The sequence below is a fragment of the Mesocricetus auratus genome, unplaced genomic scaffold (genome assembly GCF_017639785.1).
Source record: "Mesocricetus auratus isolate SY011 unplaced genomic scaffold, BCM_Maur_2.0 Super-Scaffold_100003, whole genome shotgun sequence".
Lineage (NCBI taxonomy): Eukaryota > Metazoa > Chordata > Mammalia > Rodentia > Cricetidae > Mesocricetus > Mesocricetus auratus.
In genome coordinates this window covers 76,251,424-76,277,589 of record NW_024429188.1, presented here as the reverse complement: position 1 = coordinate 76,277,589, position 26,166 = coordinate 76,251,424, and the positions used below count along the sequence as shown (strand labels likewise).

Below are 26,166 nucleotides of genomic sequence, written 5' to 3'. Positions count from 1 at the left end.
AAAAACACCAATGACAATTTATGCTGGAGAGGATGTGGTGAAAGGGGGACACTCCTCCATTGCTGGTGGGAGTGCCAACTGGTTCAGCCACTTTGGAAATCAGTATGGAGATTCCTCAGAAAAATGGGAATAAACCTACCACAAGACCCAGCAACTCCACTCTTAGGCATATATCCAAAAGATGCCCATTCATACAACAAAGATGTCTGTTCTACTATGTTCATAGCAGCTTTATTTGTAATAGCCAGAACTTGGAAGCAACCTAGATGTCCCTCACCCGAAGAGTGGATAGAGAAATGTGGTACATCTACACAGTGGAGTACTATTCAGCAGAAAAAAAATAATGGAATCATGAGATTCGCAGGCAAATGGATGACACTAGAAGAAACCATCCTGAGTGAGGTAACCCAATCACAAAAAGAGAAACATGGCATGTACTCTCTCATATATGGATTTTAGACATAGATCTGGGGAGTGCCAGCCTACAATCCTATGGCCAGAGAGTCTGGGAAACAGAAACTTCATTTAGTGGCTGATCGAAGAAGAGGCAGACTCCCTTGGTTAAGTACTGAGCTGAACTCAAGAAAGCCAGTAACAGAGAGGGAGGACTGATGATCAAAGGGATTAAGACTGGGCTGGTTTAACCCCCAGAAACAGCTGACCAGACAAAGGTTAACTCTTGAATCCCAGGCATCAGCCTGGGAATCCAGCATGGGACTGATCAAGACCCCCTGAATCTGGGTGTCAGTGAGGAGGCCTAGGGAATCTATTGAGCCTTGGGCAGCAGATCAGTACCCATCCCAAGTATACACACGGACTTTGGACTCCCATAGAACAATGTGAGGCCCACTGTCACCCTGAACTCTTGGGGAAGAGTCTAGGCCCTGCCCTATATGAAATGACAGACTATGGACACCCCCATGGAGGGCCTCACCCTCCCTGGGGGAATGAGGGGATAACGGGGGGGGGCTGGGGGGAGGGCAAGGGAGGAGGGAGGGAATGGGAGAGGGACCTGGAACTGACTTGTGAAGCAACCTCGTTTCTTATCTAAATTTAAACTGGAAAAAAAAGTATGGGATGTGGCATCAGGATTCAAAAACCATGTATTTGAAACCTACTAGGTCTGTTTCTATGGGAGAAGTCTTGAGATACAGCTTGTCTGTAACTCAATTCTGTTCTGTATAAAATAGATATGCTGATACTACGATTCCAAATTGTTCTTGAGATTGTCACACTTACAATCCTTGGCACACAATGAACAATTTTCTTCACAAAGTGAAAGAACAAACAGGTGTTTTCTTTTCTTATTGTTTGTGGTACTGGAGATTGTATCTTAGGATCTTGTGTTAGACAAGTACTCTATCATTGGGCTATCTCTCCATCTCTCAGATACATTTTCTATGGGTGCAATACTGAAAAAAACTTAACAGCTTCAATTATTATGAATGATGACAATGAGAAACGGAAAAATAAGAATTAGAATGGACAAAAAGTAAATTTTAAAGCAAGGTTTAATTTCCCTATGCCTTGTTACCCCTACCCACAGATGTCAATACATTAGTTTTTTTTTTTTTTTGGTTTTTACGAGACAGTGTTTCTCTGTATTGTTTTGGAGGCTATCAGTCCAGCCCAGCCTCGAACTCACAGAGATCCACCTGCCTCTGCCTCCCGAGTGCTGGGATTAAAGGCGTGAGCCACCACTGCCCGGCAATGCATTAGTTATTTGGGCATGAAGTTTATTATTGCATTGTGAAGTCATTACATAAGTCATGCTAAGAAGATATAATATTAAATATTTAGATTAACATATGATGTAAATCTGAAAAGTCATTGACATCACTTTATTATTTACCATTTAGGTCCTGAAAGTAGGACATGAGAATAGGTGAACTACTTTATTGCCAGCATGCTCTGAGGTTGAATGCTCTGAAACACAATCCTCCCTGTGCACTCTTCCACAGTTATCTCAAAAGTCCTGATTTTCTCACCTGTTAAATTTTTTCCCTTTTTAAGATACATTGTTTTGAAGTGCTGCAATGAAAATGCCTCCTTATAGGAAAATAAACAGAATTGGCAACTATTAAATAAATTAACTCAAGACTCAGAAAGACAAAAGTCTCATGCTCTCTCCTCACATACAGATCTTAGCTTATAACTTTTATATGTATGTGCCTTAGTGGGAGTGGGTGTAGGTATAGGCTTGAAACAGGGAGGGAGACTGTGGTAGTTTGAATGTAATTGGCCCCAACAGGCTCATAGGGAGTGGCACTATTAGGAGGTATGGCTTTGTTTGACTAGGCTTGGCATTGTTATAGGAAGTATGTCACTGTGGCAGGGTGATTTGACTTCTCATAAACTCAAGCTATGTCCAGTGTAGTACACAGTCTCTTCCTGCTGCCTGTGGATCAAGATGTAGAACTCTCAGCTCCTTCTCTAACAACACTATGTCTGCGTGCATGCCATGTTTCTCTCCATGACAATAATGAACTAAACCTCTGAAACTGTAAACACCCCAATTAAATGTTTTCCTTTATAAGAGTTGCTGTTGTCATAGTATTTCCTCACAGCAATAAAACCCCAAGACAGAGACTAGGAGTGGGTATTAAGGAAGAAAGGAAGGCAATAGAGCACATGAGATATAAAAGTGGAAAGAAGCTTTTGGGGGATGAAAGGGTACAAGGTAAGGCTGGGGATGAAGTCCATGGAGAAGAATCAATGAAAACTGAAAGTGCTCCTGTGCATGTGGTGATATCTTGCTTGTACAAATAAAGCCTGTGTGATGATCAGAGGATGGAGCTTCCACTAGCTAACCACAGAAGTTTGGATGTCTGTACAGACAGACTTTATTTGGATAGACTTTATTTTATGTGGGAGACCACAGCCCACTGAATCAACTAAGCAGGGTTTGTATGGTATCACAGAGACTGAAACACCATGCACAGGGCATATGCAGGGCATGGTGTATATGTATATATGTATATATATGTATATATATATATGTTAGCCTGATGTTTTCTGGAATTCCTAATAGTGGGAGCAGATGTGTCTCTGACTCTCTTTTGCCTGCTCTTCGTACTCTTTTCCTCCTATTGGGTTGCTTAGTCCAGTTCTATATGAGGCTTTCGCTTTGTCTTATTGTATCTTTTTTTTGTTGTGTTTGATTGTTGTCTCTTGGAAGTCTGCTCTTTTTGATGGGAGACAGAGGGAGAGTGAATCCAGGAAGAGGGGTGTAGGGAGAGCTGGGAGGAGTGGAGGGAGGGGAAACTGTGGTCAGGATGTATTGTATGAGTGAAGAATCTATTTTCAGGGGTAAAAAATATGCCCACATGTGAAATGTAATACTGTGTATGCTAATTTAAAATAAAAAATAAAATGCCTCGGGCTGCCTTATGAACGTAACCTGTAAACATACTGGCAATTCCCTGAATGAGTAAGTCATAGGCCTTGTAAAAATAGATAGAGATTGATGCAATACAATCAGTCAGAGTTCTTGCTGCCTAGGATAGGAATATTTGAATCATAAAGGAAGGGTGGGTAAGGAAGGGTGGGTGGGTGAGAAGACTTAGGAAGCAAGGACTGCCGGAAAGAGAGTGAAGGAACATTTGAGCAGCATTAAACTGTTTAGTAAGTCTTCCTTACACATTTATTCTATATATTTGCACACATATTCATCTATACACACACTTTCCCACTCTTTCCTAATTATCAGTAATTATGAGGAAAACTAACGGGCTAACAGATGACAATAATACAAAACATGAAACATTAATTTAGGTGAAAGATGCCAAAAGTTAAGCAAAGACTATATTAAGGATTAAAAACAAAACACATCTTGCCAGGTTGGGGGTGACTCATGCCTTTAATTCAAACACTCAGAAGGCAGAGACAGGTGGATCTCTGAGTTTGAGGCCAGCCTGGTCTACAGAATAAGTTCAGGACAGCCAGAACCACACAAATAACAACAAAACAAAACAAAACACATCTTTAGGCCCTGACAAAATATTCTCCATTCTTCAATTTTACAATGAGGAAAATAGAGCTGGAGAGATGGCTCAGTCGTTAAAGGCTAGGCTCAACAACCAGAAATAAAATGAGGAAAATGTATGCTTTGACACACAGTGATTTTACTCATTTTAATTTGTCTGGAAATCAGGGTTCACAAACATTATATCTTTATGTCTTTTAAACAACTACTTGTTTATATAGCTATGTTTCTAGGTACCTGAACCCCAGGGGAGGTAGGGAGCACTTAGACCTGACTGAAAGTATAAGAAAGGCATTAAAACCTTGTTATGGTTTTGTTTGCACATATTTATAAATTACACAGATGATTTACTTCCTAGCCCTAACATGTCATGTTCTTGCCAGTACAGCTCATGTTCCTGTCAGTTTTCAAAATATTATTTAAACATTTTATTATACCAATTGTTTGTGTGTGCATGTGTGTGGACACACATGTGCCACAGAGCACGGGTATGTAGAAAAAGTTGAGAAAAGTCTAAAAAGTTACATACTGAATCAATAACAATCAGAGTTGGTATTCAAAGGAGGAATCTAATCAAACACTGTTTTCTGCAGAGAAGCTACTCATTTGCAATTTATATCTGTAGAAGTGACAATGATTTTAAGTACAATAGTTTGTTAAATTTACCTAATCAACCTCACTTAGCTGTGTCCATTCTTTTTTCTACAGAGGGGAATTGCTCTCCAATCTGTTAAACCAGTGGTTCTCAACCTTCCTGATGTTGAGACCCTTTAATACCGTTTCTCACTCAAGTTGTGGTGATCCCCAATCATAAAATTATTTTTGTTGCTACTCCATAACTGTAATTTTACTATTGTTATGAATTATAATGTAAATACATATGTTTTCAGATGGTTTTAGGTGACCCCTGTGAAAAGGTCATTCGATGCCCAAAGGGGTTGCAACACAGAGGTTGAGACTCCCTTAAACTTTTGTTCTTCAAGGAGTGAAGCTGATGTTGTAGCCTCATCCCAAGGAAATACAAAGACATTTGTGGTTTATATTGTTTAGAACTCACAGTTTGAGTGGGTAGACAGGTAGTCAGCAAGTGACAATTAACTGTACATTTGAGAGATTTTAAAAAAGAGTGGAAATGGCTAATTAGAACCTCTTAGCTATTTCAACTGGGATTCAGAGATAGAAAGAAACACAAGCAAAAGGAGCTTATGAACAAAGCTTCCTACGTTGGGCAAATTGTTAAATGGTCATTGTGGTTGATGCGTGGTTCGAGAAGGTGGAATAGCTTGCTGGGTTGGGGGAGTAGCCAAGGTAAATGATGCTAATCCTTTCAGGTGTGGGAATATTTAGATTTTGAAGAATAAAAAAATAACTAGATAATCTGGATGAGATGAATGGTGTAGCTGACCCATATATGTAGACAATAACTCTAGCTACCTTGCAGAGAATACCGAGAGTAGAAATAAGGAACAAGAGTAGAAATAAGAAACCTGGTTTGGAAGCCCTTGCAATTGTTATTTTGGGGGGCTGATAGTAGCTAACATGCAGTAGATTGGTAGTAACAGACATTTTGGAGTCAAAATATGGTACAAAAAATAAGAAATTACTTAAGCAGAGGGAAAGGTAAGTGAAAAACATAGATAGCTCACTGAGGGAAGTGCCTGCTGCACAATAATGAGGACCTTAGACTGGGTTCCTAGCACCGTGTAATAAACGATGTGTCAAGGACTGTGTCTATAACCTCAGCACTGTGGGGGGTGCTAATACTGGGAGGGCCTGAGGGATTGCTGGCCAGCCCATCTATTGGAACCAGCAAGGTCCAGGTTCAGTAAGTCCTTGTCTCAAAAAGTAAGAAGGAGGGAAAGGAAAGGAAAACACACACACACACATACACACACACACACACACACACAACCAAACAACAACATGAAAGCAAAAGAAACAGTCGACCAAGGTGGAGAGAAACAGGAGAAGGTACCCAAGCCTAAGGTCAACCTCTGGCCTCTACATGTGCATGCACAGGTGAGTATACCTACAAACATACACACACACACACACACACACACACACACACACACACACACACACACACACTGAGAGAGAGAGAGAGAGAGAGGGAGGGAGGGAGGGAGGGAGGGAGGGAGAGAGAGAGAGAGAGAGAGAGAGAGAGAGAGAGAGAGAATACCAGAGTTTCTGAAATGAAGCTTGGTTATGTAAGGCTTTATCCCAAGCACAAAGAAAGTCTGGATATTAATAGTGTGGGGCTTAAGTATATGTCTTACAGTCTACATTCCCAGACACTGCAGACAGTAAGAGTCACATGGAGACCAGTTGGGAGGCTAGCAGTAATTTGGGAGACAATGATGCTGGCCTGGACTGAGACCAAAGCAGCAGAGGCAGGAAAAGCAAAAGGGTGTATGGAAGGGTATTAGAGGTAGAATGAGCAGGGTTTATGCTGATTGAGATGTAAGAGAGAAGGTCAAGGAGTGTCAAAGTGTACTTTCAGGTTCTAAGGTAGGAAAGATTTTAATGGATGTGGGGAAGTGAAAACAACCCACTGTGGCTAAAACTCAGTAGAAAATGGAGAAGTGTTAGGAGGTGGGTCAGACTAGCAAGCAACAGTCCGTGGTTCCTGGATGGATACTAGCTTGAAAAGATGGTTCCCTCACAGCAGGATGGAAGACAGCTGAGACTTGCCTCACCTGAAAAGATATTTTGGGTGCTGGGTATAGATCTCTTAGTACTTATGTGCTTGTCTATTGTGCACAAAGTTCTGGGTTCAATCCCCAGCACCACACAACTGGAGCAGTGGCACACAGGCTTGGAATCTTAGAACCCCAGAAGAGCAAGCAGAAGATCGTGAGTTCAAAGTCGTCTTCAGCCACAAAGAGTTCCAAAACCAGTGTGAGGAACACAAAACCCTGCCCCACAAAGCAAGTGACTTTGGTTGCAAGATAGGTTTGGATTGAGATGGGGGAGATGAGTTAGAAATGCTTATGGTAGCTTGAGAATGAGGGTGATGTCATGAGAATGAAACAGCCAACTATATCTAATGTTCTTGTGGGGCAGAAGCATTCAATTCATTTGGATTACCCTCTTGTTTATATACATAGTAAAGTGCAGATCTGATTGGGGAGTTTATTGTCTTCTTGCTTCATCTGTATAGTATGGTTTTATTTCACCTTTCATTTGTACAAAAGCATTTTTTTTATACAGAGGGTGAATTTGCCTTCCTTTCCACACATTTCGCTGCTCTAAAATTGGTGAGTGTTGGGGATTTTGAAATGCTGTGAACTTTACCCTGCAATTCACTTCATTAGACACATCCAAAAAGATAAGGAGGGCTAGTTTATTCTTCCCAAATTATCTTTGTTTTTTTTTTTGAGACAGGGTTTCTCTGGGTAGTTTTTGGAGCCCTCAAATTATTAACTTTGCTGACGTAAACTACACTCAAATATAAGCATTTCTTAAGGCCATTTATCCGAAAATAGCTTATTTAACTTAGAAAAACTTGTCTGTTCAGCAAGTAAGTACTTACATGTTCTAAAATTTCAGTTTAAATAACTCGGGAGTCCTGACTTTTCCTGTATATCTGGGATAGAATTTTGTATCTGTTTCTGGAGTGTTTAGAAAGGATTGTAGATGTTATCGGCTGGTAAGATGGCTCAGTAGGTACGGGTGAATTACATAGTGAATTCGAGGGCAGCCTGGAATATTTGTCTTAAAAAACAGGGGGATGAGGTATGGTGAGAGCTTGTTTGGTATGAAGAGTGAAATAAAACATTTGAAAGTTGTGACTTGAATCAGGGACTAATATTCCAAATATGAAGAGAATTCAACAAGAAAAATAAGTTATCCAGTTAAAACTGACAGTAGAAGTGAACACATATTTCCATAAAGAAGGCATAAATAGCCAACATGTATATAGGGTATGCTTAAAATCTCTAGTCATCAGAGAAATGCAAATTAAAACTCTGAAAAACTATATTTCATACCTGTTAAATTGTAGTATATACCCAATAAATGCAAAAACAATTTTTATAAAAGAAGTTGTGCCCCCCAATTGATTATCCAATACCAAATGGCTATCCCTGAAAACATACATACGAATAACATTATATAGACTGAGCAGGTTAGTTAGGATTATACATGCAAGTACATATAAATATATGCGCACGATAACAACTTGTAAAAAAAAAGGAGGTGAAGGATTTAAAAATGAACAAGGAGGTACCCCTTCTTGAGAGGTTTCGCAGGAAAGAAAGGGAAGAGAGAGATTTTGTTAATTATAAACTTGAAAAAAAGTTAAAACAAAAGTTGTCCCTTACTCTATGGCTAGGTAAGCTTATTTCTAATGTCATGAAAATATGTTGACAACCAGAAGCTGCACCTATGAAAACAGTATACTTTCCTAAGCAAAACCTGCACAATAACAACACCAACTGATGTGTCAACATGGATGATGAAAATATTACAAGGCTCAACCCCTAGATGAAAAGTTATACACAATTAATGGCTACCAAGAAAGGGAGGTTATCCAATCCCAAGTAGTCATTCCTAGACGTGAAAACACATGAATACACTAAGCGGACTCAGCAAATTACGCTTTTATATTCATTGTGTATATAGATATGTAAAAATTATAAGAAGAGACCATGAAGTTGAGGAGGGAATAAGGGGAAGAACCATGGGAGGAGTTATGGGACAGTGTGCGGTAAAAATGAGGTGAATACAGTACCATATATGACATTCTCATAGTGTAGCTATCACTTATAGAAAAATTGCCCAGATGAAGAACAGGAGAAGCCAGGACAGAGGAGTAAGGATATTTGGTTCCTATGTCAAAAAACTATGGTGAGCAAAGAGTGCAGAAAAATCCTGTACATTTATTGCATCCTTGAAGGCAGCCTCTATGGATCAGAGAGGTGCAGAAATGTACAAGGACACTGGGGAAATAGAACACATTTACACAACTGAATGGACATGAACAAAGTGGATTGTCCCTGGGAAAGAAATAAGTGCCCCCTATTGTCCACAACTTAGCATTGCACTAGCAGATTAGTCCCTACTGTACTCTTGCAAAGAAAGTTTTGAGAATGGACCTAGTATTTAACTGGATACTGTTTGTATTTTAAAACTAGCAGGAGAGTCAATAGTAGACTATGACTTTGAACAGACAAAGAAATCCAGAGCTCCCTGGATCTCTAAGCTTGAATAAAAAGGATCTTTTTCTGTTTGTTTGTTTGTTTTTTCAAACTGGGTTTGATCTTCACCAGAAAGCTGTATTCCTTTATTTCTACAAAATCCAAGGAAGTATAAAAGTATAAGAATACTCAGGGAGGCTAATGAGATTGCTTTAGCTTGACAAAGAAATGTGTTCAGCTGAACCTCTAGTAATGCCCAGGGCATATGACAAAAGAGAGCAAGTGGAATGCTGGTGTGATTTCATAATTTGCTACTGCAGAAAGACTTCTTTATCCGATTTTTCTATAGTCAGAGAAAGAATCAGCTTGCCTTCCAAACAGTGTTAGTAAACTGCCATGTTTCTGGTGTGTAACTCTCCCATTTTAAAGCCAGGTTTTATTGTTTTCTTCTTATGGTTCTGAAGTCTGCTTAAATGGGTTTGCATTAATTTTCTTATAGGCAATTCTTGCCCATGATAAGCACCAAAATACTGTTACAAAAACTGCTTACAGTTCTTTCTCTGAAATAATCCTTCCTCACAGACCCTCTGGCTAAGTCTGGGGTAAATAAATACATATACCCACCCACAGTATAGATGGCTGTGGTTTGAAGTCTACTTGACAGCTTTAGAAAACCATTTACTTTTTCTGTTTTAAGTATTTTTAATTAATTTATTCTTTTTATGTGCATTGGTGTTTTGCCTGCAGGTATGTCTGTGTGAGGGCATCAGATCCTCTGGAACTGAAGTTGTAGAGAGTTGTGAGTTGGGTGCTGGGAATGGAACCTGGGTACTCTAGAAAAGCAGCCAATGTTCTTAACCACTGAGCAACCTTTCCAGCCCCTGTAAACCATTTCCTTTTAAAGTGTCATTCTTTCTTTCAAAATGAAAACATGACTTCTCAGAAGTACCTTCCCTTGCACAGTTAATAAAGTAGACAAGTTGGTTTCCTGAAGAAACCCTGAGGATACCTTTCCAAGGGAAAGGTTTAGTTTGATAAGAATTATATGGCCATGTACTTCTGAATGGGGATCATTTCTTATGGAGTCATTTGTATGTATTCATCCCTTAGCAGACCCAAATCTTCATACATGCAGCAGGGTCCTTTCTGTTAGTTTCACCAGCTTGCACTTCACTATTAGACAATAGTACCAATGGGTCAGGTTTACAGTTTCATGGAAACACATACAACCAATTGTCAGGAAATGATGAATCCAACTGAGAAATTTTAAATAACACCGAAATGAAAATGTTATTTTAATGGTGACAGAGCTAAAGGCACAGAGTATTAAAAAGCAGTTACATAACACAGGCTGAAGAAACTAATAAAGCTATGCAAACCTGAAAGTAGGAGTCATTTCATTAGTCATTCCTGTCCTTGTAACACATTAAAATTATTGACTAGGAATAAAATAACTGCAAGTAGTGCTGGGCCAGGAAACTTAATGTAAAACTGCAAGACTTAATTTCTTTGCCAGATCATACAATAATTCTTCATGGGAACACAAGTTTTAGTTAAATGAAAACATTAATTCTCTTAGGGAATCAATCATTACTTACCAAAATTTGCCATCTGTATTGTCTGGTTGCCTTTGTCTGGAGCATTGTAAATCACAACAGCATCGGCATTCCATCTACCCGCTGTTTGAATCTTTTCAGAAAATGTGCAATTACCTCTTTCTATCAGTGCGATCCAGCGCTTATCAGTGTTAGTAAATTTGGTGTCGGAGTCACAAGCTTGGTACTTTCCGTCCTCAGGGATGCCCACCACTCCCATAGCATTAGCCACTGGTGAGGCTAATCCATAGACACCACACTCACATGTTTCTGTCTTGGTATAGTTGCTGGTTTCGTTGAAGTAAGTCACAGTCACATAGGCATTCACGGAAAACGATGCTGTACTTTGAAGTAAAAAGGTAAAAATTACCAGGCTGTGAAAAAAACTGTTCCTCCTTTTCCAAGCCATTGCTCGTTCATTTGGTCATAAAACTTAAGATGTTTGCAGATATTTCCAACTATCAGTCACCATTGTCCACTAATGTCCCTTCTAAACAGAAGTTTGAAATTTCAGTTGCAGGCAGGTAACTGATCTCACTTCTAGCAACATAAGCTCTGAATACACCAGCTCTTTTTCACTTTATCTACATTCCCTTGTGTTTGTCCCTCCTCCAATTGTACACACACGCACATACGTGCACGCGCGCACACACACACACACACACACACACACACACACACACACTTTAACCAGACTATCTTAGTAATTATAACACTATCAACTTTACTCTACATATCAATTTATCAGGGTTGGATGACTTCCTGCAGTGAATTTTTTTCTTCTTCTTACTGTTCCAGCTAATGCACTTTCACAAACACGGAGTGGATTGGAATGAGGAACTGGACTCTTGGGAAACCCACGTGACAAGTCTGAAAGTCACCTCTCCTCGAATATTTAAAGCACAAAACTGGTTTTCCAAGCCCTGTTGAAATATGCTATCAACAGTTGAGCTGGGAATAAGTTAAAGCCCCTAATTTTTAATTGCTCTGGCACTAGTAGAAAGGATTTTCCTATCTTTTCTTCTCCAGTTTTCTTTGGGAATTATTTTCTAAGACGGATCTCCAAGGAATAGCCTCTGTTACCTCGTTTACTCATTAGAAGTAAACATACTTCAGTAGCTCGAAATCTCTTTGAGTACAGTGCCTTGCCCACAGTAGACAGTCAAATATTTGTTCATTGTTATCTACAGGCTGCTGGCTTCCATTATTTCTCCCCAGGTTTTACACTCTGTAAAGGAGTGCTCACGTCTTCATTTTAAACACCGAGAGCTTCTACGTTGTCCCTCAAATGTGTAGAGAGCTTTATTTCACTGCCTCCTTTGTTTCAAACATGGTTTTAAATTGAGAATACAATACATACTGGCAGCAGACGCATACATATTGCCGGAATGTCAAAGGGTCTGGGCAGTTTTCTGGGTTTGGGAGATTACAATGTGTGCTAAGGGCTGCTGAGGGAATAGATGAGCAGACAAGACAAACAAATGTCAGGAGTTTCACTGGGCCAAGAGTTAGCAATCTATACAAACAAGTATCAGGCTGTTGGAGGAAGCAGAAAGTTACCAGGTCAAAAGGAAAGTAGTTCCACTGGCGGTCCAAAGTCCATGGCAAGTAAGCACTTGGGAGGACTGGGGGAATCCAGCAAACAGCTCAACAGAAAGTAGGAAATACTGTTGTTGGACAAAAGTAATGGAAGCGCTTCTTTTTGTCTTTTCTTGCGTAACTAAGATATTAATGTTGTAAACATATTCATCATATAATTAATAGCTACAATTGAATTGAAAACTATCAAGGCCTCATGTCTTATGTTCCATTCAAAAGCAAACACAAGCTGTTCATAGTTTTTCTTTGAACACTATCATTTTGGTGTGTTTAGTATAAGAGAAATGATAAGACTGAAAAGTTAATACTGTTACTATGCTATTGTCCCAAAATAACTTTCTGGTTGCCAATTATTTGTGGTAAAATATAATGAAGTTCCAGAAAGTTAATTTAAACTTTCATATCAGGAAAATGAAGTCATTTAAACACAGATTCATGACAAGCTAGGGAAATCTGATAGAAGTCAGATTCCGAGGATCCTAAAACACTCCTTTCAATCCCCGTTTTGCTTCTGAACAAGTCACATCATTCATTATGTGCCTTCCAAATAACAGCTCTCCCATAACATTTTGTGGCAGTGCTGCTGTACTGAAGACAATGTCACTAACTTCTTAAATTTCTCTGGAGGTTGAAGTGTATGACTTTATATGGTTACCAGAACTATATAACTTGTATATGAGTGCTTTTATATTTTCCTTTTATGGTTGTTACAGTCACAACTTTGAAAATCCCATCCTCAGGAACAGACAGGTGGGATAACATAGGTTGTACTTATCTGAAGTCCCTTTGACCTGTGATAAGTGGATCCAAACTTTATGACTTTTGATCCTCTAAATCCTATGTAAATTTTATTAAACAAAGGGGCATAAAGTTATAACCGCATTAGCATTATCAATCTGTACTAAAATCCACATTGTAGGAAAACCATATTAGCTGGGTATCTGTACTTTTGAGTCCTAGCAAAAACTACAGATTTGGCCTAGAAGCGTGTACATTTGTCTTCTGTCCAGAGAGCCAGGTATGGATTGGACAAAGGTGCCTTTGGCCTGATGAAAAGCCCTTTAAGTTTATACTTAGATGACAATCAAAATAAATGTAAAATCCTTGAGCTTGTGATTGAACAGCAGATCTTACGTTTTTACATCCTCTGATTCTTATTGAGGAGCCATATTAAGGCTTGATTTTTTACATAAATAAAATGAACTACCAAGCTGAGTATACTCTTGTGGAGTTGGCTGTCTGATGCTGTCAGAGATCTGAGAAGGACAAATTTTATAGTTTTTAAATCTATTAAAAAGTGACAGGTATCAGTCCATATACAGCCATACCCAAGTCTCTCTTAGCGTTGGAGGCAGAAATATCGAAGAACAGCCTCAATCTCTGCCAGGCCTGTAAGGTGAGTGCTTTCTTTCTCTCTGTGGAAGAGGGACATGGAAAAGACTGACCTTGTTTTGTCTAGGCAAAGGGGGTATAACCAATTTTCCAGTGTCTAGCAGCTTTGTCCACAGTCTGGTCCAGGTCCTGGCAGGCAGCAGGTGTCACATTTGAGCATCTCAATCAATAGTCAGCATCATCCTAATCCAGGTGCAGGAACTGGGATGCTTGGTAATCTTCTTTGGAGACTCTGAGTCAATGTCAGGATCTGGAGGTAGGTCTGATATGATAAACTTTTAAATTAACATTTTAAATGCCACATTCTGCAAGTCTCTGAAGCATTAGAGGTTTGTCTGCCTTAAGCTTAACTGTTGAAAATAAACTCATTAACTTGTATTTTAATATCTTACATTAAGTTAGCAGCTTTTATTATAAAACTAGAAATTTACATTGTCAGGTTTAGCTTAAAAAACAATGATTTTAAATTGAAGCTCTTTAAGTACAAACATTAACAATAAAAACATTTTAAAAGCATAAATATCTTATAACTTTATAAATTTAGACATTTTAAAAATTATTCTTATGAAGACATTTAAAATTCCTTAATATCTTTTTGTAATATTGAAAATTAAAATATCCTTTATGTCTTAAAATCACTATCATCTGTGTAACTGTTAAATTACAAAGCTTAGCATTCCTGTGTATGGAAGCATTAACATTTTAAATCTTAATTAAAAAACGTGTTTATAGGATGGTACCTCATAAATTTCATGTGATCACCTTCAGTAAAGATGGTGGTTTAGCTCTCTCCTCAGCTAGAGCTGACACTAGTAAGATTTCCAGAGATCTACAAGGATAACACCAACTGGAAAAGTAATACCGGAGAGACTACATTAATAGCCCCTACCTGATGATAAGGTTGATGACTACCTTATATGCTATCCTAGAACCTTCATCCAGTGACTGATGGAAGCAGAGGCAGACACTCACAGCTAAACACTGAACTGACTCCCTGGAATGCAGTGACAGAGATGGAGGAGTGATGAGCAAAGCGGTCAAGACCATGCTGGTGAAACCCACAAAGACAGCTGACTGAACAAGGGGGAACCCTTGAACCCCAGACTGATGGCTAAGAGGCCAGCGGGGGACTGATCCAGATGCCATGAATGTAGTGTCAGTGAGGAGGCCTTAGAAATCTCTGGGGCCTTGGGTAGTAGATTGGTGTTTACCATGGCGTACAAATGAACTTTGGGAGCCCATTCCACATGGAGGGATGCTCTCTGAGCCTGGACACGGGGGAAGGGCCTAGGTCCTGCCCTGGATGAAATGACAGACTCTGGATATACCCCCCAAGGAGGGCCTCACCCTCCCTGGGGAATGATGTGGGGATTGGGCCCCGGGGTGCTGGTGGAAGGACAAGGGAGGAGGGGTGGGAGAGGGAGCTGGGATTGACATTTGAAGCATGCATGTTTCTAATTTAAATAAAAACATAAAGAAAGAAAAAGAAAAAAATGGTGGTTTAGGTATCTTTTTCAACTTCAGTAAAATGGCTACCAACCAGCCATGTGGCCAGCTTGCCATGTGACTGGCTGCAAAATGGTGGTGACCTGCACCATTTCTGTTTTAGCTCTATGCTTGTTACAAAACTTAGATTATGCCAGAAAACACAGAATTTTTTTAACAAGCATACATAATTTTTTGAGAAATAAACAGAACTTTTTAAACAGAATTAACTCAATATGATTAAAATTTTAACTTACATTAACAATTTTTGAAATTTAGTATTTGCAAATATGAAAAACCACAGTAAACAGTTTACATTTTCCCTTCCCTCTTGTGGTTATGATAACTTGAAGGCAGTTCCGTTTCTGTGGAAATACCGGATCTGGCCAAATGGCTTACCTGCCCCTGTGCTGTGTACTCAGGCCGGGAGCTCTGGCAGAGGGGAAAGCTGGCAATAGCTTCTTCGCCAGTACACCATGTGTGTGGGGCAGAGACAGAGAGGGAGACCCCATCCTCACATCCTGCACACCTCAAGGCAGGCAGGCGAGGGTGGAGAGAGATGCTCAGCTGTGAGGGCTACAGCAGTTGGAGATCAGAGCAGCCACCTCACCACGTGTGTGGGGACCGGAGACCCTGCTGCAGCATGCTCTAACCCATGGCATATGGCGGGAGGGACTCCTGCTTTGCATGCCACGTGCTCAGGGCAGCAAGAGAAGACCCCTGACCCACGCAATGTGCGCGTGGGGGGGGGTAAGGACAGAGAGAGAGAGAGAGAGATATAAGATGGGCCAGGGTCTAACTGGGCTCGGCCAAGGCCCACAGTTGTAGTACCAACCTATCAGAAAAGAACCCAGCTGGAGTCCAGAGTGGCAGCTGTTCCATCGGAACTCCTAGGTGCCAGAGTCAGGACACAAAGACTTAACAACCACATAACACATTACAAACAGACTAGACTAGGGCCCTCTTACAGAATCTTGCAAGAACCTTCAGTCAGGTGGCTGGCAAAATGGGGAAAAACTCAATCCCTTAATCAAGTCCCCTTCCTACAGACTGGGCAACTCTGGCCCCTTTTCCTTGAGTCCCCTTCATTCAGACTGGGTGACTCTGGACCCTTTCCTTGAGTCGCCTCCCTCGGGTCCCCCTCGTACAGACTGGAGACTGGCTGCTACCCAAACCTCCATCCTTGATGAGGGGGTCCCCTGATTCCTTGTAGACCTACTTACAGATCTCGCTAGCATACCCAACAGAAACACAAAATCACAAACTGACACAAAACATAGTGCTCAGGCCCCGCCAAGTCTGCACAGCACTAGCAGGCTGAGGGTCACAGCAAATCAGATAACAAGCCTGCTCGCTCTCCCATCTAGCTGTAGATGAAACACACAGCCCACTCAGCCTCTCCGTGAGACCTCAGGGGACCCAATTTCAATCCATTGGGTCCTCTGAACTGCAGAATGCAGACTTCATAGAAACCAGAGGTTAAACAACCAGAAACAAAGACAAAAGTTTCAACAGCCAGAGACAGAAAGCAGAACTTGAAAGACTTTCCCAGGTGAAAACAGAAAGTTACTTGACCTGGCACCACGTGACTCAGCAAAAGGGGGTGTCATGGTGAATTCTTGGGATCCTGGGTGAAACTCCAAATATTGTGGCCCAAATTTGAACCCCAAAATCACCGAGAGGTCCATTTCGATGCAAAAGCAAATCGTCTTTTATTGTTGTTGTTTAACGAGCTAAACCCATTAGCTCAGGCCCTTCATTCCTCCACCACAGCAGATAGCTGGAGAAAGACCCTGAGAAACCTAAGGGGAGTGTCTAGGGGTATGAAACAGGCTCAGGATTGCTGCGCTTCCAGGTTTGGGGGACCTGCCCTGTGTTGATCGGTCAACTGGTTGTTATGGCCCATAGGCCTTCCCAGGGTGGTTGCTATGCTTTGCATGTTACTGTTGTGCACTTGCCTGTAAAGTACACCCAGAGCCATAAAGCACAGCCCTGCCAGCTAACTTCTGATTGGTTCCTTGCCACGAGGAGGGCATCTGACCTCCTAGTGACCAGGACAGGAGCAGCAAGGTCATGCAAGCACATGGTAGCCTGTCATGGCTGCTAAAACGGGGTGGGGATGCGGTCATTTCAATTTAAGTGTGCCACATGTATGCCTAGTACCTAGAGAGGTCAGAACAGAGGGTCAGATACTCTGGAAACAGGTTTACCGATGGTTGTGAGTCAAAATGTAGGTGCTGGGAACCAGACCCAGGTCCTCTGCAAGAGCAACAAGTGCTCTTAACCCTATATCCAGTCCCAGCCGCTGGCATATAAATTTCTAGAAGTTGTTTTTCAAACTCCAAAAACTTGACACCCCTTGCTCATATGATCCCTCCTCCCTCTCTTCAAATGAACTCCAGAGCTCAGCCCAGTGCTTAACTGTGGGTTACTGCATCTGCTTCCATCAGTTACTGGATACAGGTTCTATGATGACAATTAGGGTAGTCACTAATTTGATTATAGGGGAAGGGCAGATTGGGAAACCCACAGTGACAGCTGACCCAAGCTAGTGGGAGCTCACAGACTCTGGAAACCTGCTGGGAACTGAATTAGGCCCTCTGAATGTGGGCAACACTTATGTGGCTTGATCTGTTGGGGGTGTCCCTGGGAATGAGATCAGAACCTATCCTCTGTGCATGAACTGGCTTTTTGGAGCCCATTCCCTATGGAGGGATACCTTGCTCAGCCTAGATACACTGGGGAGAGGCTTGGTCCTGCTTCAACTTGGGATGCCTGACTTTATTGACTCCCCAAGGAGAGCCTTACCCCCTCTGTGGAGTGGATGGGGGTGGGATGGGGGAGGTGGGAGAAGAGAGACAGGAGGGAGGAGGAACTGGGGTTGGTATGTAAAATGAACAATTTTAAATAAAAAGCTTCAAAAGGTTAAAAATACTTATTTTCCATTTAATGTAAGACTAGAAAGCATGCCTGTGTTGTTTTTATACCTTTGTCGGTGACTTTTAACTAACAGCTATTTCAATCCCCCCTTATGGATGTGGTTCTAGAAATCATATTGTCCCTTAAAAATTGTAATGAGTTAGCCACAAATCCCAAATTCTAATTGAAAATCAACGGTCTTCAAACTTACATGGGAAAATCACCTTCACTCACTTACAATCACATATATAGCACTTCAGTATGGAAGACATAAGTGGACCATGATCAAAATCAGGCAGGAGACCAAAAGAGTTACTGCATTTAAACTTATTTAATATCAATCTGAAACTAGTAACACAAGGATTCAGTTTTACTTAACCGTTCAATACAGTTACAAAGAAGACTGAACACTTTATGAACAAAATACAGTATCCCTTCAAGCTTTTAGGCTGTCTACCACATTAAAATTGTGTAGCAATGGCATCACAAAATTACAGGGCTATATGTAAATCTTGTGGATTTATACCTCAATTACAATCAGACTCATCTTTGATATAGAAATAGCTAATCTCATTTGACAGTTGTTTTGGTTCACTTATCTAGCCACATGGGTGTCAGACACAGGTCTTTACAAAGAACAGTGACCATTTACCTTTAAAACTCAGTATAGTAGAGAACCATACTGAAACAAATTCCCTTAGTTACTGTCCTTTTACTTTCAAATAAGCACTTCAGATATTGTAAGACAAAATTTCACTGTTTAAAATCACATCACATACACTGAAATTACAAATGAACACAGTAGGAATGTAGATATATTGTAGCATCTGACTTTACCATTACACACTGGTCAAAATACTTAAAATTTCAAGGTAGTAAATGGTTGAAAATTTTTATGACAACTTAATTTAGCATATTCATTTTATAGCAAAATATAGAGATTGGAGGCAAATGTATCATTATTATCTCTGTGTGGCTTTCTGGATGTGATAGGAACTACCTTGCTTATAATAAATTTGGGTGATCACATTAGGAGAATGATAATTCAGTCTTTGAATTTGTAATGCAAGATTTATCACTATATGTGAATAAAATCAGGAAGATGTTAAATTGTGTTGGCCAAGATACATTGTACTGAGATGTTGGAATAAAAGTACACTTTTCAAACTGAACAGTAAAATATAAATTGTTACAAGTTATGGTAATAGTCATATACAAGTGAAGTAATGTCTGACATAAAATTGTCTTGATGATTCTTTTCAATCTGAAGTGAGAGTGCCAAATACAAGATGAACTGAAAATCGTTTCACTTTAGGAGTCATGTAATAGTCTGATGAAAATAATAGATTCTGTTTAAAGCAGTATTCTATATATACCCTGTAATTATTGTGTCTGCTAATCTTTAAGGAGCCTATTCTGGAGTATAAATTTTCTGCAAACAGACTTCCACTTTATTGTCTCCCAAATTACAGATATCCAAGATACAGATGATGTGGACTCTATCCAGTTCAGCTGCTGCTTTTATAATATCACCTAAAAGTGAAAAACAGATGGTAAGTATTGTAAAATAGTTACATATTTACTTGGATTTATAATCACACAAACTGGATGATCTTTTTCTTAATGATGTCTCTAATCTTCTTGTAATTCATCATATGCATTTACCAAACTTCTCCAGATAGAATGCAATCTATCAATAGATGTATCCAATAATATTCTGACATGTCCTAGAATGTTTATTTTTCTTTCTTTTTCCTTTTTTTATTGAGTAAAGCAAATTTACATATTTTCAAGGTTACAAACATCTTAGATTTTAAAGAAGTACAAAGATTGTTTATTTTATTTTTTATTTTATATGCAATTAGTTATTATTTTAGCAAAGTCTATAATGGATAAAGCAAACCACAAATGTATCGTATATATTTTAATTTCTTTAATATGCATACTTATAGGTGAATGTGCATGTAACAGTATACTTTCAAAGTGTAGTGTTCAGAACTAAGACAGTTTTGTATACTCTCACGAACCTTTATACTAAACTGATCAGGTTAATGGAATTAATGAAAAAGGTATAGAAGGATACTCATATCTCTTTCTACCTAATCATGCACAGCATGTAAGGTGGAAAAATTCTCAGAGCCGATATATACCAAATTGCAGAACTTATATATTTATAACAATCAAGGCAAATATGTGTGAAGAAAGAAATTGCTGTGCTGTGGTTCCAGCATGCTTGGGAATTTTAAATTGTCTCCTTACCATCATTCATACTCCAGATAACTGACAACCATGAGTAGAGCATTTCATAGCCCAGTTAGAGTTTGCTAGATTAAAGGGACCAATGAAGAATGTACCCTCATTGATGCCATTGTGTTTTGCCCTGATGGTTACTTCAAAGACAGAAGAGCTTGCTTTTGTTTTACCTAGTTTGGTACATTTTCATAACTATGGTGGATTCCTAACAGATGTTTTTGTTAAAAGCAGATAATATAAAGTATTGGTGAGGGAAGCAGAGTTAGAATGAGCAATAGACTGAAAATTCAGGATAGCAAGAAATTGGGAAATGAGATACATAAGAGAACAGGTTCCTTTAAAAGATCTCATGTAAGAAGACCATGCCTACACCCAGGGTTTGTTATATGGTCTGAGAAGGCCTGAAAACGCTATCATCACCCACTTGTGGCAGACTTCAGTGCTGTGGAATAATCCTTCTGTACACTGTGAATACATATTACACTCACTGGTTAATAAATGAGCTTATTGGTCTAAGTAAAGCAGAAAAAATCATGTGAGAAAGTCAAACTGAGGATAATGGGATGAAGAAGGGCAGAGTCAGAGGAGTCGCCAGCCAGACACAGAGACAGCAGGAGATGAACATGCCATGTTAATAAAGGTATCACTTCATGGCAGAGGGTAAATAAGGAATATGGGCTAAATTAAAATGTAAGAGCTAGTTAGTAATTAGCCTGAGCTATCAGCTGAGCATTTATAATTGATATTCAGCCTCTGAGTCGGTTATTTGTGGCTAGGTAGTGGGGATAGGCAATGTCCATCTGCACTTCAGGAGGAAGTGAAGCCCAAGGCAGCATTACAAATGGCCTGGGTACACAATGAAGTATGTGGAACAGAGCTAATTTAAAATATTTGGGAGAAATATTTTTCTTTGCTTTATTCAATTTTTTGGCACTTATATTTTAAGAAAGCTGTCAAAACACTAGGCAACCACTAGTAAGCTAATGGATAACAGAGTTCAGTGACAATATGTGACCAGAACTTTAAGTATAATCAGTGAGAACTACAATTAATGTTACATGATGATTTAATCCACACAGTACGATATCATGGAATATGCTTTTCACTTCCTATGCTAGAGACACACATTGTACTAAAGTTTGGAGATTTTGGTTTTTTTGGCTTAATGAAAGCATACAAAATGCCTATGAGTATTAAATGAGCCTTAGAGGTGATGCATGGGACCTCAGGACTCAATAACTTCACAGTAGATCCTCTTCTACTAGACCCAATTAAAAAAAACTCAAAGGAAAAAAACCTTAAGGAATGATGCAAACTTGTGCAAATCTAGTAAAATACAATGGATATTACTAATAATTGCTAACACTATATAATTATCTTCTTTAGGTGTGAAGAATATTAACCAAATACTTTGAAAATTTTCAAGATCTTTATATTTGATGCTAACTGAAACAACCAAAAGATTCCATATAGTGACTTTTAAAATTGACGTATGCACCATTTATAACATAAAACTGAAGACTTCTTTCTGGCTGACTGTACTAGTTATGTTACACTTTGAGCAACTGACAATTTACTGTCCAATTTGCATATCAAGTACCTACATCATAGACTGTCTTGAGTATAAAATACATATGAAGCTCTTACAATGGTGGCCAACATACAGAAAACGCTAATACATTAGCATTATTTTTATTTAAGAAGATCCTTCTATTATAAAATTAAAATATTAATTATGTCACAGAAGTCTTAGAAAAGTGACTACAAAATTTTTACTTAATAAGATGAGCTTTTGTAAAATTGCATGAAGTCGTTAGAATTACATATTTTTAGGAAAATGTATCAAGTGAATGTGATAGAGGAACCCTCCTGTGTTCCCAGTACTTCTTACTGTTGATCACAGGGAAAGAGAAAGTACCCTGGTCTCTATGTAGTTTCCTGGTATCATGTAATAGTTCTGGCAAATGGGAACATGAGTTGGAGTGATACATTATTTCTTGTCCAAAGTAAATAAAAATGATTTTGTCTTCCATTTCTTCATTTACCTTAACAACTCACTTTCTCCTGCCAGGTTAGCAACAAGGAAATGAGCTAGGTCCAGGAGAAGGGAGCTGCTGATTGATTGCATTACACTTGATCAAGAAAGAAACTGTAACCGTGCTCAGCCACTGTGGCTTTAGAGCTGCTTTGTAACTATACCATATAATGCCATACAGTAATTCTCATCTCTTAAATCGATATGGAAAACCCTTATTATACAGAGAATAAAGTGATTTATGATCCCAACTAGTCTTAATAATAAAAACCCTGAGTCACATATTAGGGGGTGAAAGTTCAAAGATCAAAGAAGCGGAGCAGCCAGCCACTAGAGTTCTTACCACTATGAAATCTCAGACCAAAGGGGCTGGCTAGCTCTGCCCTCTGATCTCCAGGCAAGCTTTATTTGTCAGAACAAAACCAAAATATCACACAAAATAACGTGTTTTCTAAATATGTGAAAATTCTTCTTACTACACTACTGTTATGAACTGTTGCTTTATGGATGCATTAACATAATACTTTCATATATACGTATACGTATATGTATATATATGTATATATATACCCTTCCTTCTACTTCATGATTAAAATGATGTCAAGAAGGATTTCATATTAGTAAAATGTGTTGAATTATTTATAATGGCTAATTACTTGTAAAATATAAAGAGCTAGATACCTATCTCATCCTACACATGAATTAATTCTAAGAGCATTAAAAATTTAGGCTGTAAACCAGGCGGTGCTAGCCCACACCTTTAATCCCAGCATTTAGGAGGCAGAAGCAGGCGGATTTCTGTGAGTTCGAAGCCAGCCTGGTCTACAGAGCAAGTTCTAGGACAAACTCCAAAGCAATACAGAGAAACCCTGTCTTGAAAAAACAAAAAACAATCTAAACTGTAAAAACAAAGCCACATTAATGACAACTCATTCCACTAAAAATTTAAAGATGAACAAAGGACTTGAACAGAAAGTTCTCCAAAGACATACTGTGGCTTATATGTACATGAAAAGATGCTCAAATCATTAGTAATTAGGTGACATGCAGAAACAAACTCTCAAAAACACCACCTCCTATCCATTAGTACAGCTGTAAACAAAACAAGACAAAGAGCAACACAACAAAACAGGGACTTCAAGATGTCCCAAGGATAAGGACACATGGGGGAAGTCTGACCTTTTGTGTTTGATCCCTGGAATCAACAGACTTGAAGGAGAGAAACTATAATCATTATACATTGCTGGTGGGACATGTTAAATAGTGTAATTGCTATAGAAAATAGTTTGGCTGTTCCTCAAAAACTTACATATAGGACATAATATAATTCATTAATTCTATTTCTAGGTATTTATATGCACTGGAAGAACTGAAAACATGGATCCAAAAACATGCTTGTATACAAATGCTCATAGCTGGATTATTTTTAATATCCAAAGTTGCAAATAAGCTAAATTTCTAGAAATTTAACAGATGAATGGACAATCAAAATGTGATATATAATATAATATAATGAGAAGTCATTCATTCATATAGAGAAATGAAATTCTGATACATATTATAACATGGATGAACCCTGACAATGTTATGCTAAGCTAAACAAGCAAAAACCAACAGATAAAATATTGTATGATTTCACTTGAATGAAATACCTATATTAGGCAAATTCTTAGAGAAAGTAGAATAGTTACTAAGGGTTTTGGAGAAGAGGAAATGAGAAGTACTACTTAAGTTTCTGGTATTTGGTCATAATGAAAATATGTATTAAGGAAAAAGAAAACTATAAAAATACCTCCAAAACAATGGTTTGGGTATAAAACTATAAAAATACTTCCAAAACAATGGTTTAGGTATATGTATGTACAGATGTGTGCATATGTATATGGAAGCCAGCAGTCAACCTTAGGTGTCATTCCAGTGTGAGGATCTATCACTGGGGCCAGGTATTTGTGAACATTTATGCTGTCTGGCCTCCAAGCACCCAGGGATCTTCTTGTCTCTGCCTTTGTCACCAAACCCAGATTTTACATGGATGATAGGGATCCTAACTCAGGTCCTCATGCTTGTACAGCAACCACTTTACTGACTGAGCATGTCCCTGGGACAAGAGGAAATTTTTACAGCTTTGAACTTGTGATGCCTTTGAATATGACATAAAACAAGGAGCCAGAAATAAATAATGATCTAGTTGAGTACTTAAGAATAAAATTATTTAAATGCCAAAGCATACTTCCCTTTCAATAAATGTCAAAGTGTGTAAAATATTTTAGGATATAATGCAGAGTAATTTTTAATGTGAAAAGACAACCCACAAGTTAATAATAAGATAAATAATATTTATAAGAAAATGTAAAACATGCTAGCAGTTTCTAGGGAAGACAAAAATAAACAAACAAACAACTTATTTATCCATAACATGCCTGGTTGGAACCAACCTTAAACACGCTTTAACAGGGAACCATTAAAGCAGTCACACAGTAGAATACTTTTTTCTTTCTGGAAAGAATGAGGTAGCTCTAGCTATACATACAGGTATAGAAACTGTCCAAGGTGTACTGGGGGGCAATTATAAAGTCATTCCTATAAAATTCAATTTATATGCATTTATTTGATAGAAATTATAATTAGTAAACATATAGTAAATAAGTGAGAAAGGCTGGACCTGGAAATACAAGAAGGGGAACTTTTAGTTTTACACATAATTTTTCTGCAACTGTTAGAAATTTTAAATTATTAATAGAATCACATAGCTTTTGTGATTAAAAAAGTAACTTATATTGTTTAAAAGATGACACCAGGGTTATCCCATGAACCACTGTTTTAGATCACCAAGCCTATTTTGATCTCTCATGCTAGAATTGTGAAAGAAATGGAAAAAGTTTGAAATCAGGCAAACTTTCAGATTCATATCCGAGCTCTGTACTTCATTCAGGCAAAATACTGAATTTCAGTGTGGCTACCTGTAAATAGGAAATAGCAGTGTTCATTTCACAGGCTCTCTATGAGGATTAGTCAAAAGGCCAGGCACAGTAATCAACACAGAATTACATCACTATCATTATTACTGTTTTATCATAAAAGATGTGATATTCCACTCACAATGAATCACTTTGCTTTTAGTTAGCACTTCACCTTTCTCCTCCAGTGATCTGTGTCCTTCATGTCCAAATATTAACTACATAGCAGACTGGTACCAGGTACGCTTCATGTGACCATGCTAATAATGACTGGAAGAATACTGGCACTAGCAATGAGCAGATAAGTGGGAACTCTGACCTACAATTTGTGTATCAAGACCTGTATATGTATATATCAGAAAACATGTGACAGAGTAGATATGAAAGAGTATGAATACAATTGTTAGGAAAGCCCAAGAGGTTGTGATACAGGAAATGATACTACAAGTTAAACTAGGAAAAAAATCCTGAATCTCATAAATTTAGATACTCAACTCAGTTTGCACAACCAGTAATGTCAATTTATGTCAACATCAGATAGAGTTCATAAGACATGCTCCAAATCAACATAGACTCCAGAGTTTCATCAGGTTGGAGAGATCTAACAGAAACTTGTAATAAATGGCTTTCTTAAATGCTCTTTCAAATGCATTATCTTGTTGAGCTCAATGAAAATGAAATGTGCTCAAGAAATAGAAAGAACACCAGAATGAACACGACAACTATAATTGCAGAGCTAAGTTTATAAGTACAGAATGGAAAACTTGGTACTATATGAAGCAACATAAATAGCTGAAAAGTTTCA

The 26,166-nt window shown here is 38.7% G+C and overlaps 2 protein-coding genes across 3 annotated transcripts in view; both read right to left on the bottom strand.

Moving 5' to 3' along the window:
- Rnf128 (ring finger protein 128) overlaps window positions 1-11,332 on the bottom strand; it is a 101,540-nt gene extending 90,208 nt beyond the window's left edge. Inside the window, exon 1 of one of the 2 annotated variants that reach the window (XM_040744452.1) lies at window positions 10,839-11,332. In XM_040744452.1, coding sequence (XP_040600386.1) covers window positions 10,839-11,130 — 292 coding nt within the window. In that variant the 5' untranslated portion in view covers window positions 11,131-11,332. Of the gene's footprint in view, window positions 1-10,724 lie in introns of both variants that reach the window. The other variant, XM_005076701.4, reaches the window with a different exon arrangement.
- Window positions 11,333-18,428: 7,096 nt separating this feature from the next.
- Radx (RPA1 related single stranded DNA binding protein, X-linked) overlaps window positions 18,429-26,166 on the bottom strand; it is a 56,972-nt gene continuing 49,234 nt past the window's right edge. The window contains exon 14 of the mRNA XM_013118160.3: window positions 18,429-19,649. Within this exon, the coding sequence (XP_012973614.1) occupies window positions 19,528-19,649 (122 nt within the window). The 3' untranslated portion in view covers window positions 18,429-19,527. The remainder of the gene's footprint in view (window positions 19,650-26,166) is intronic.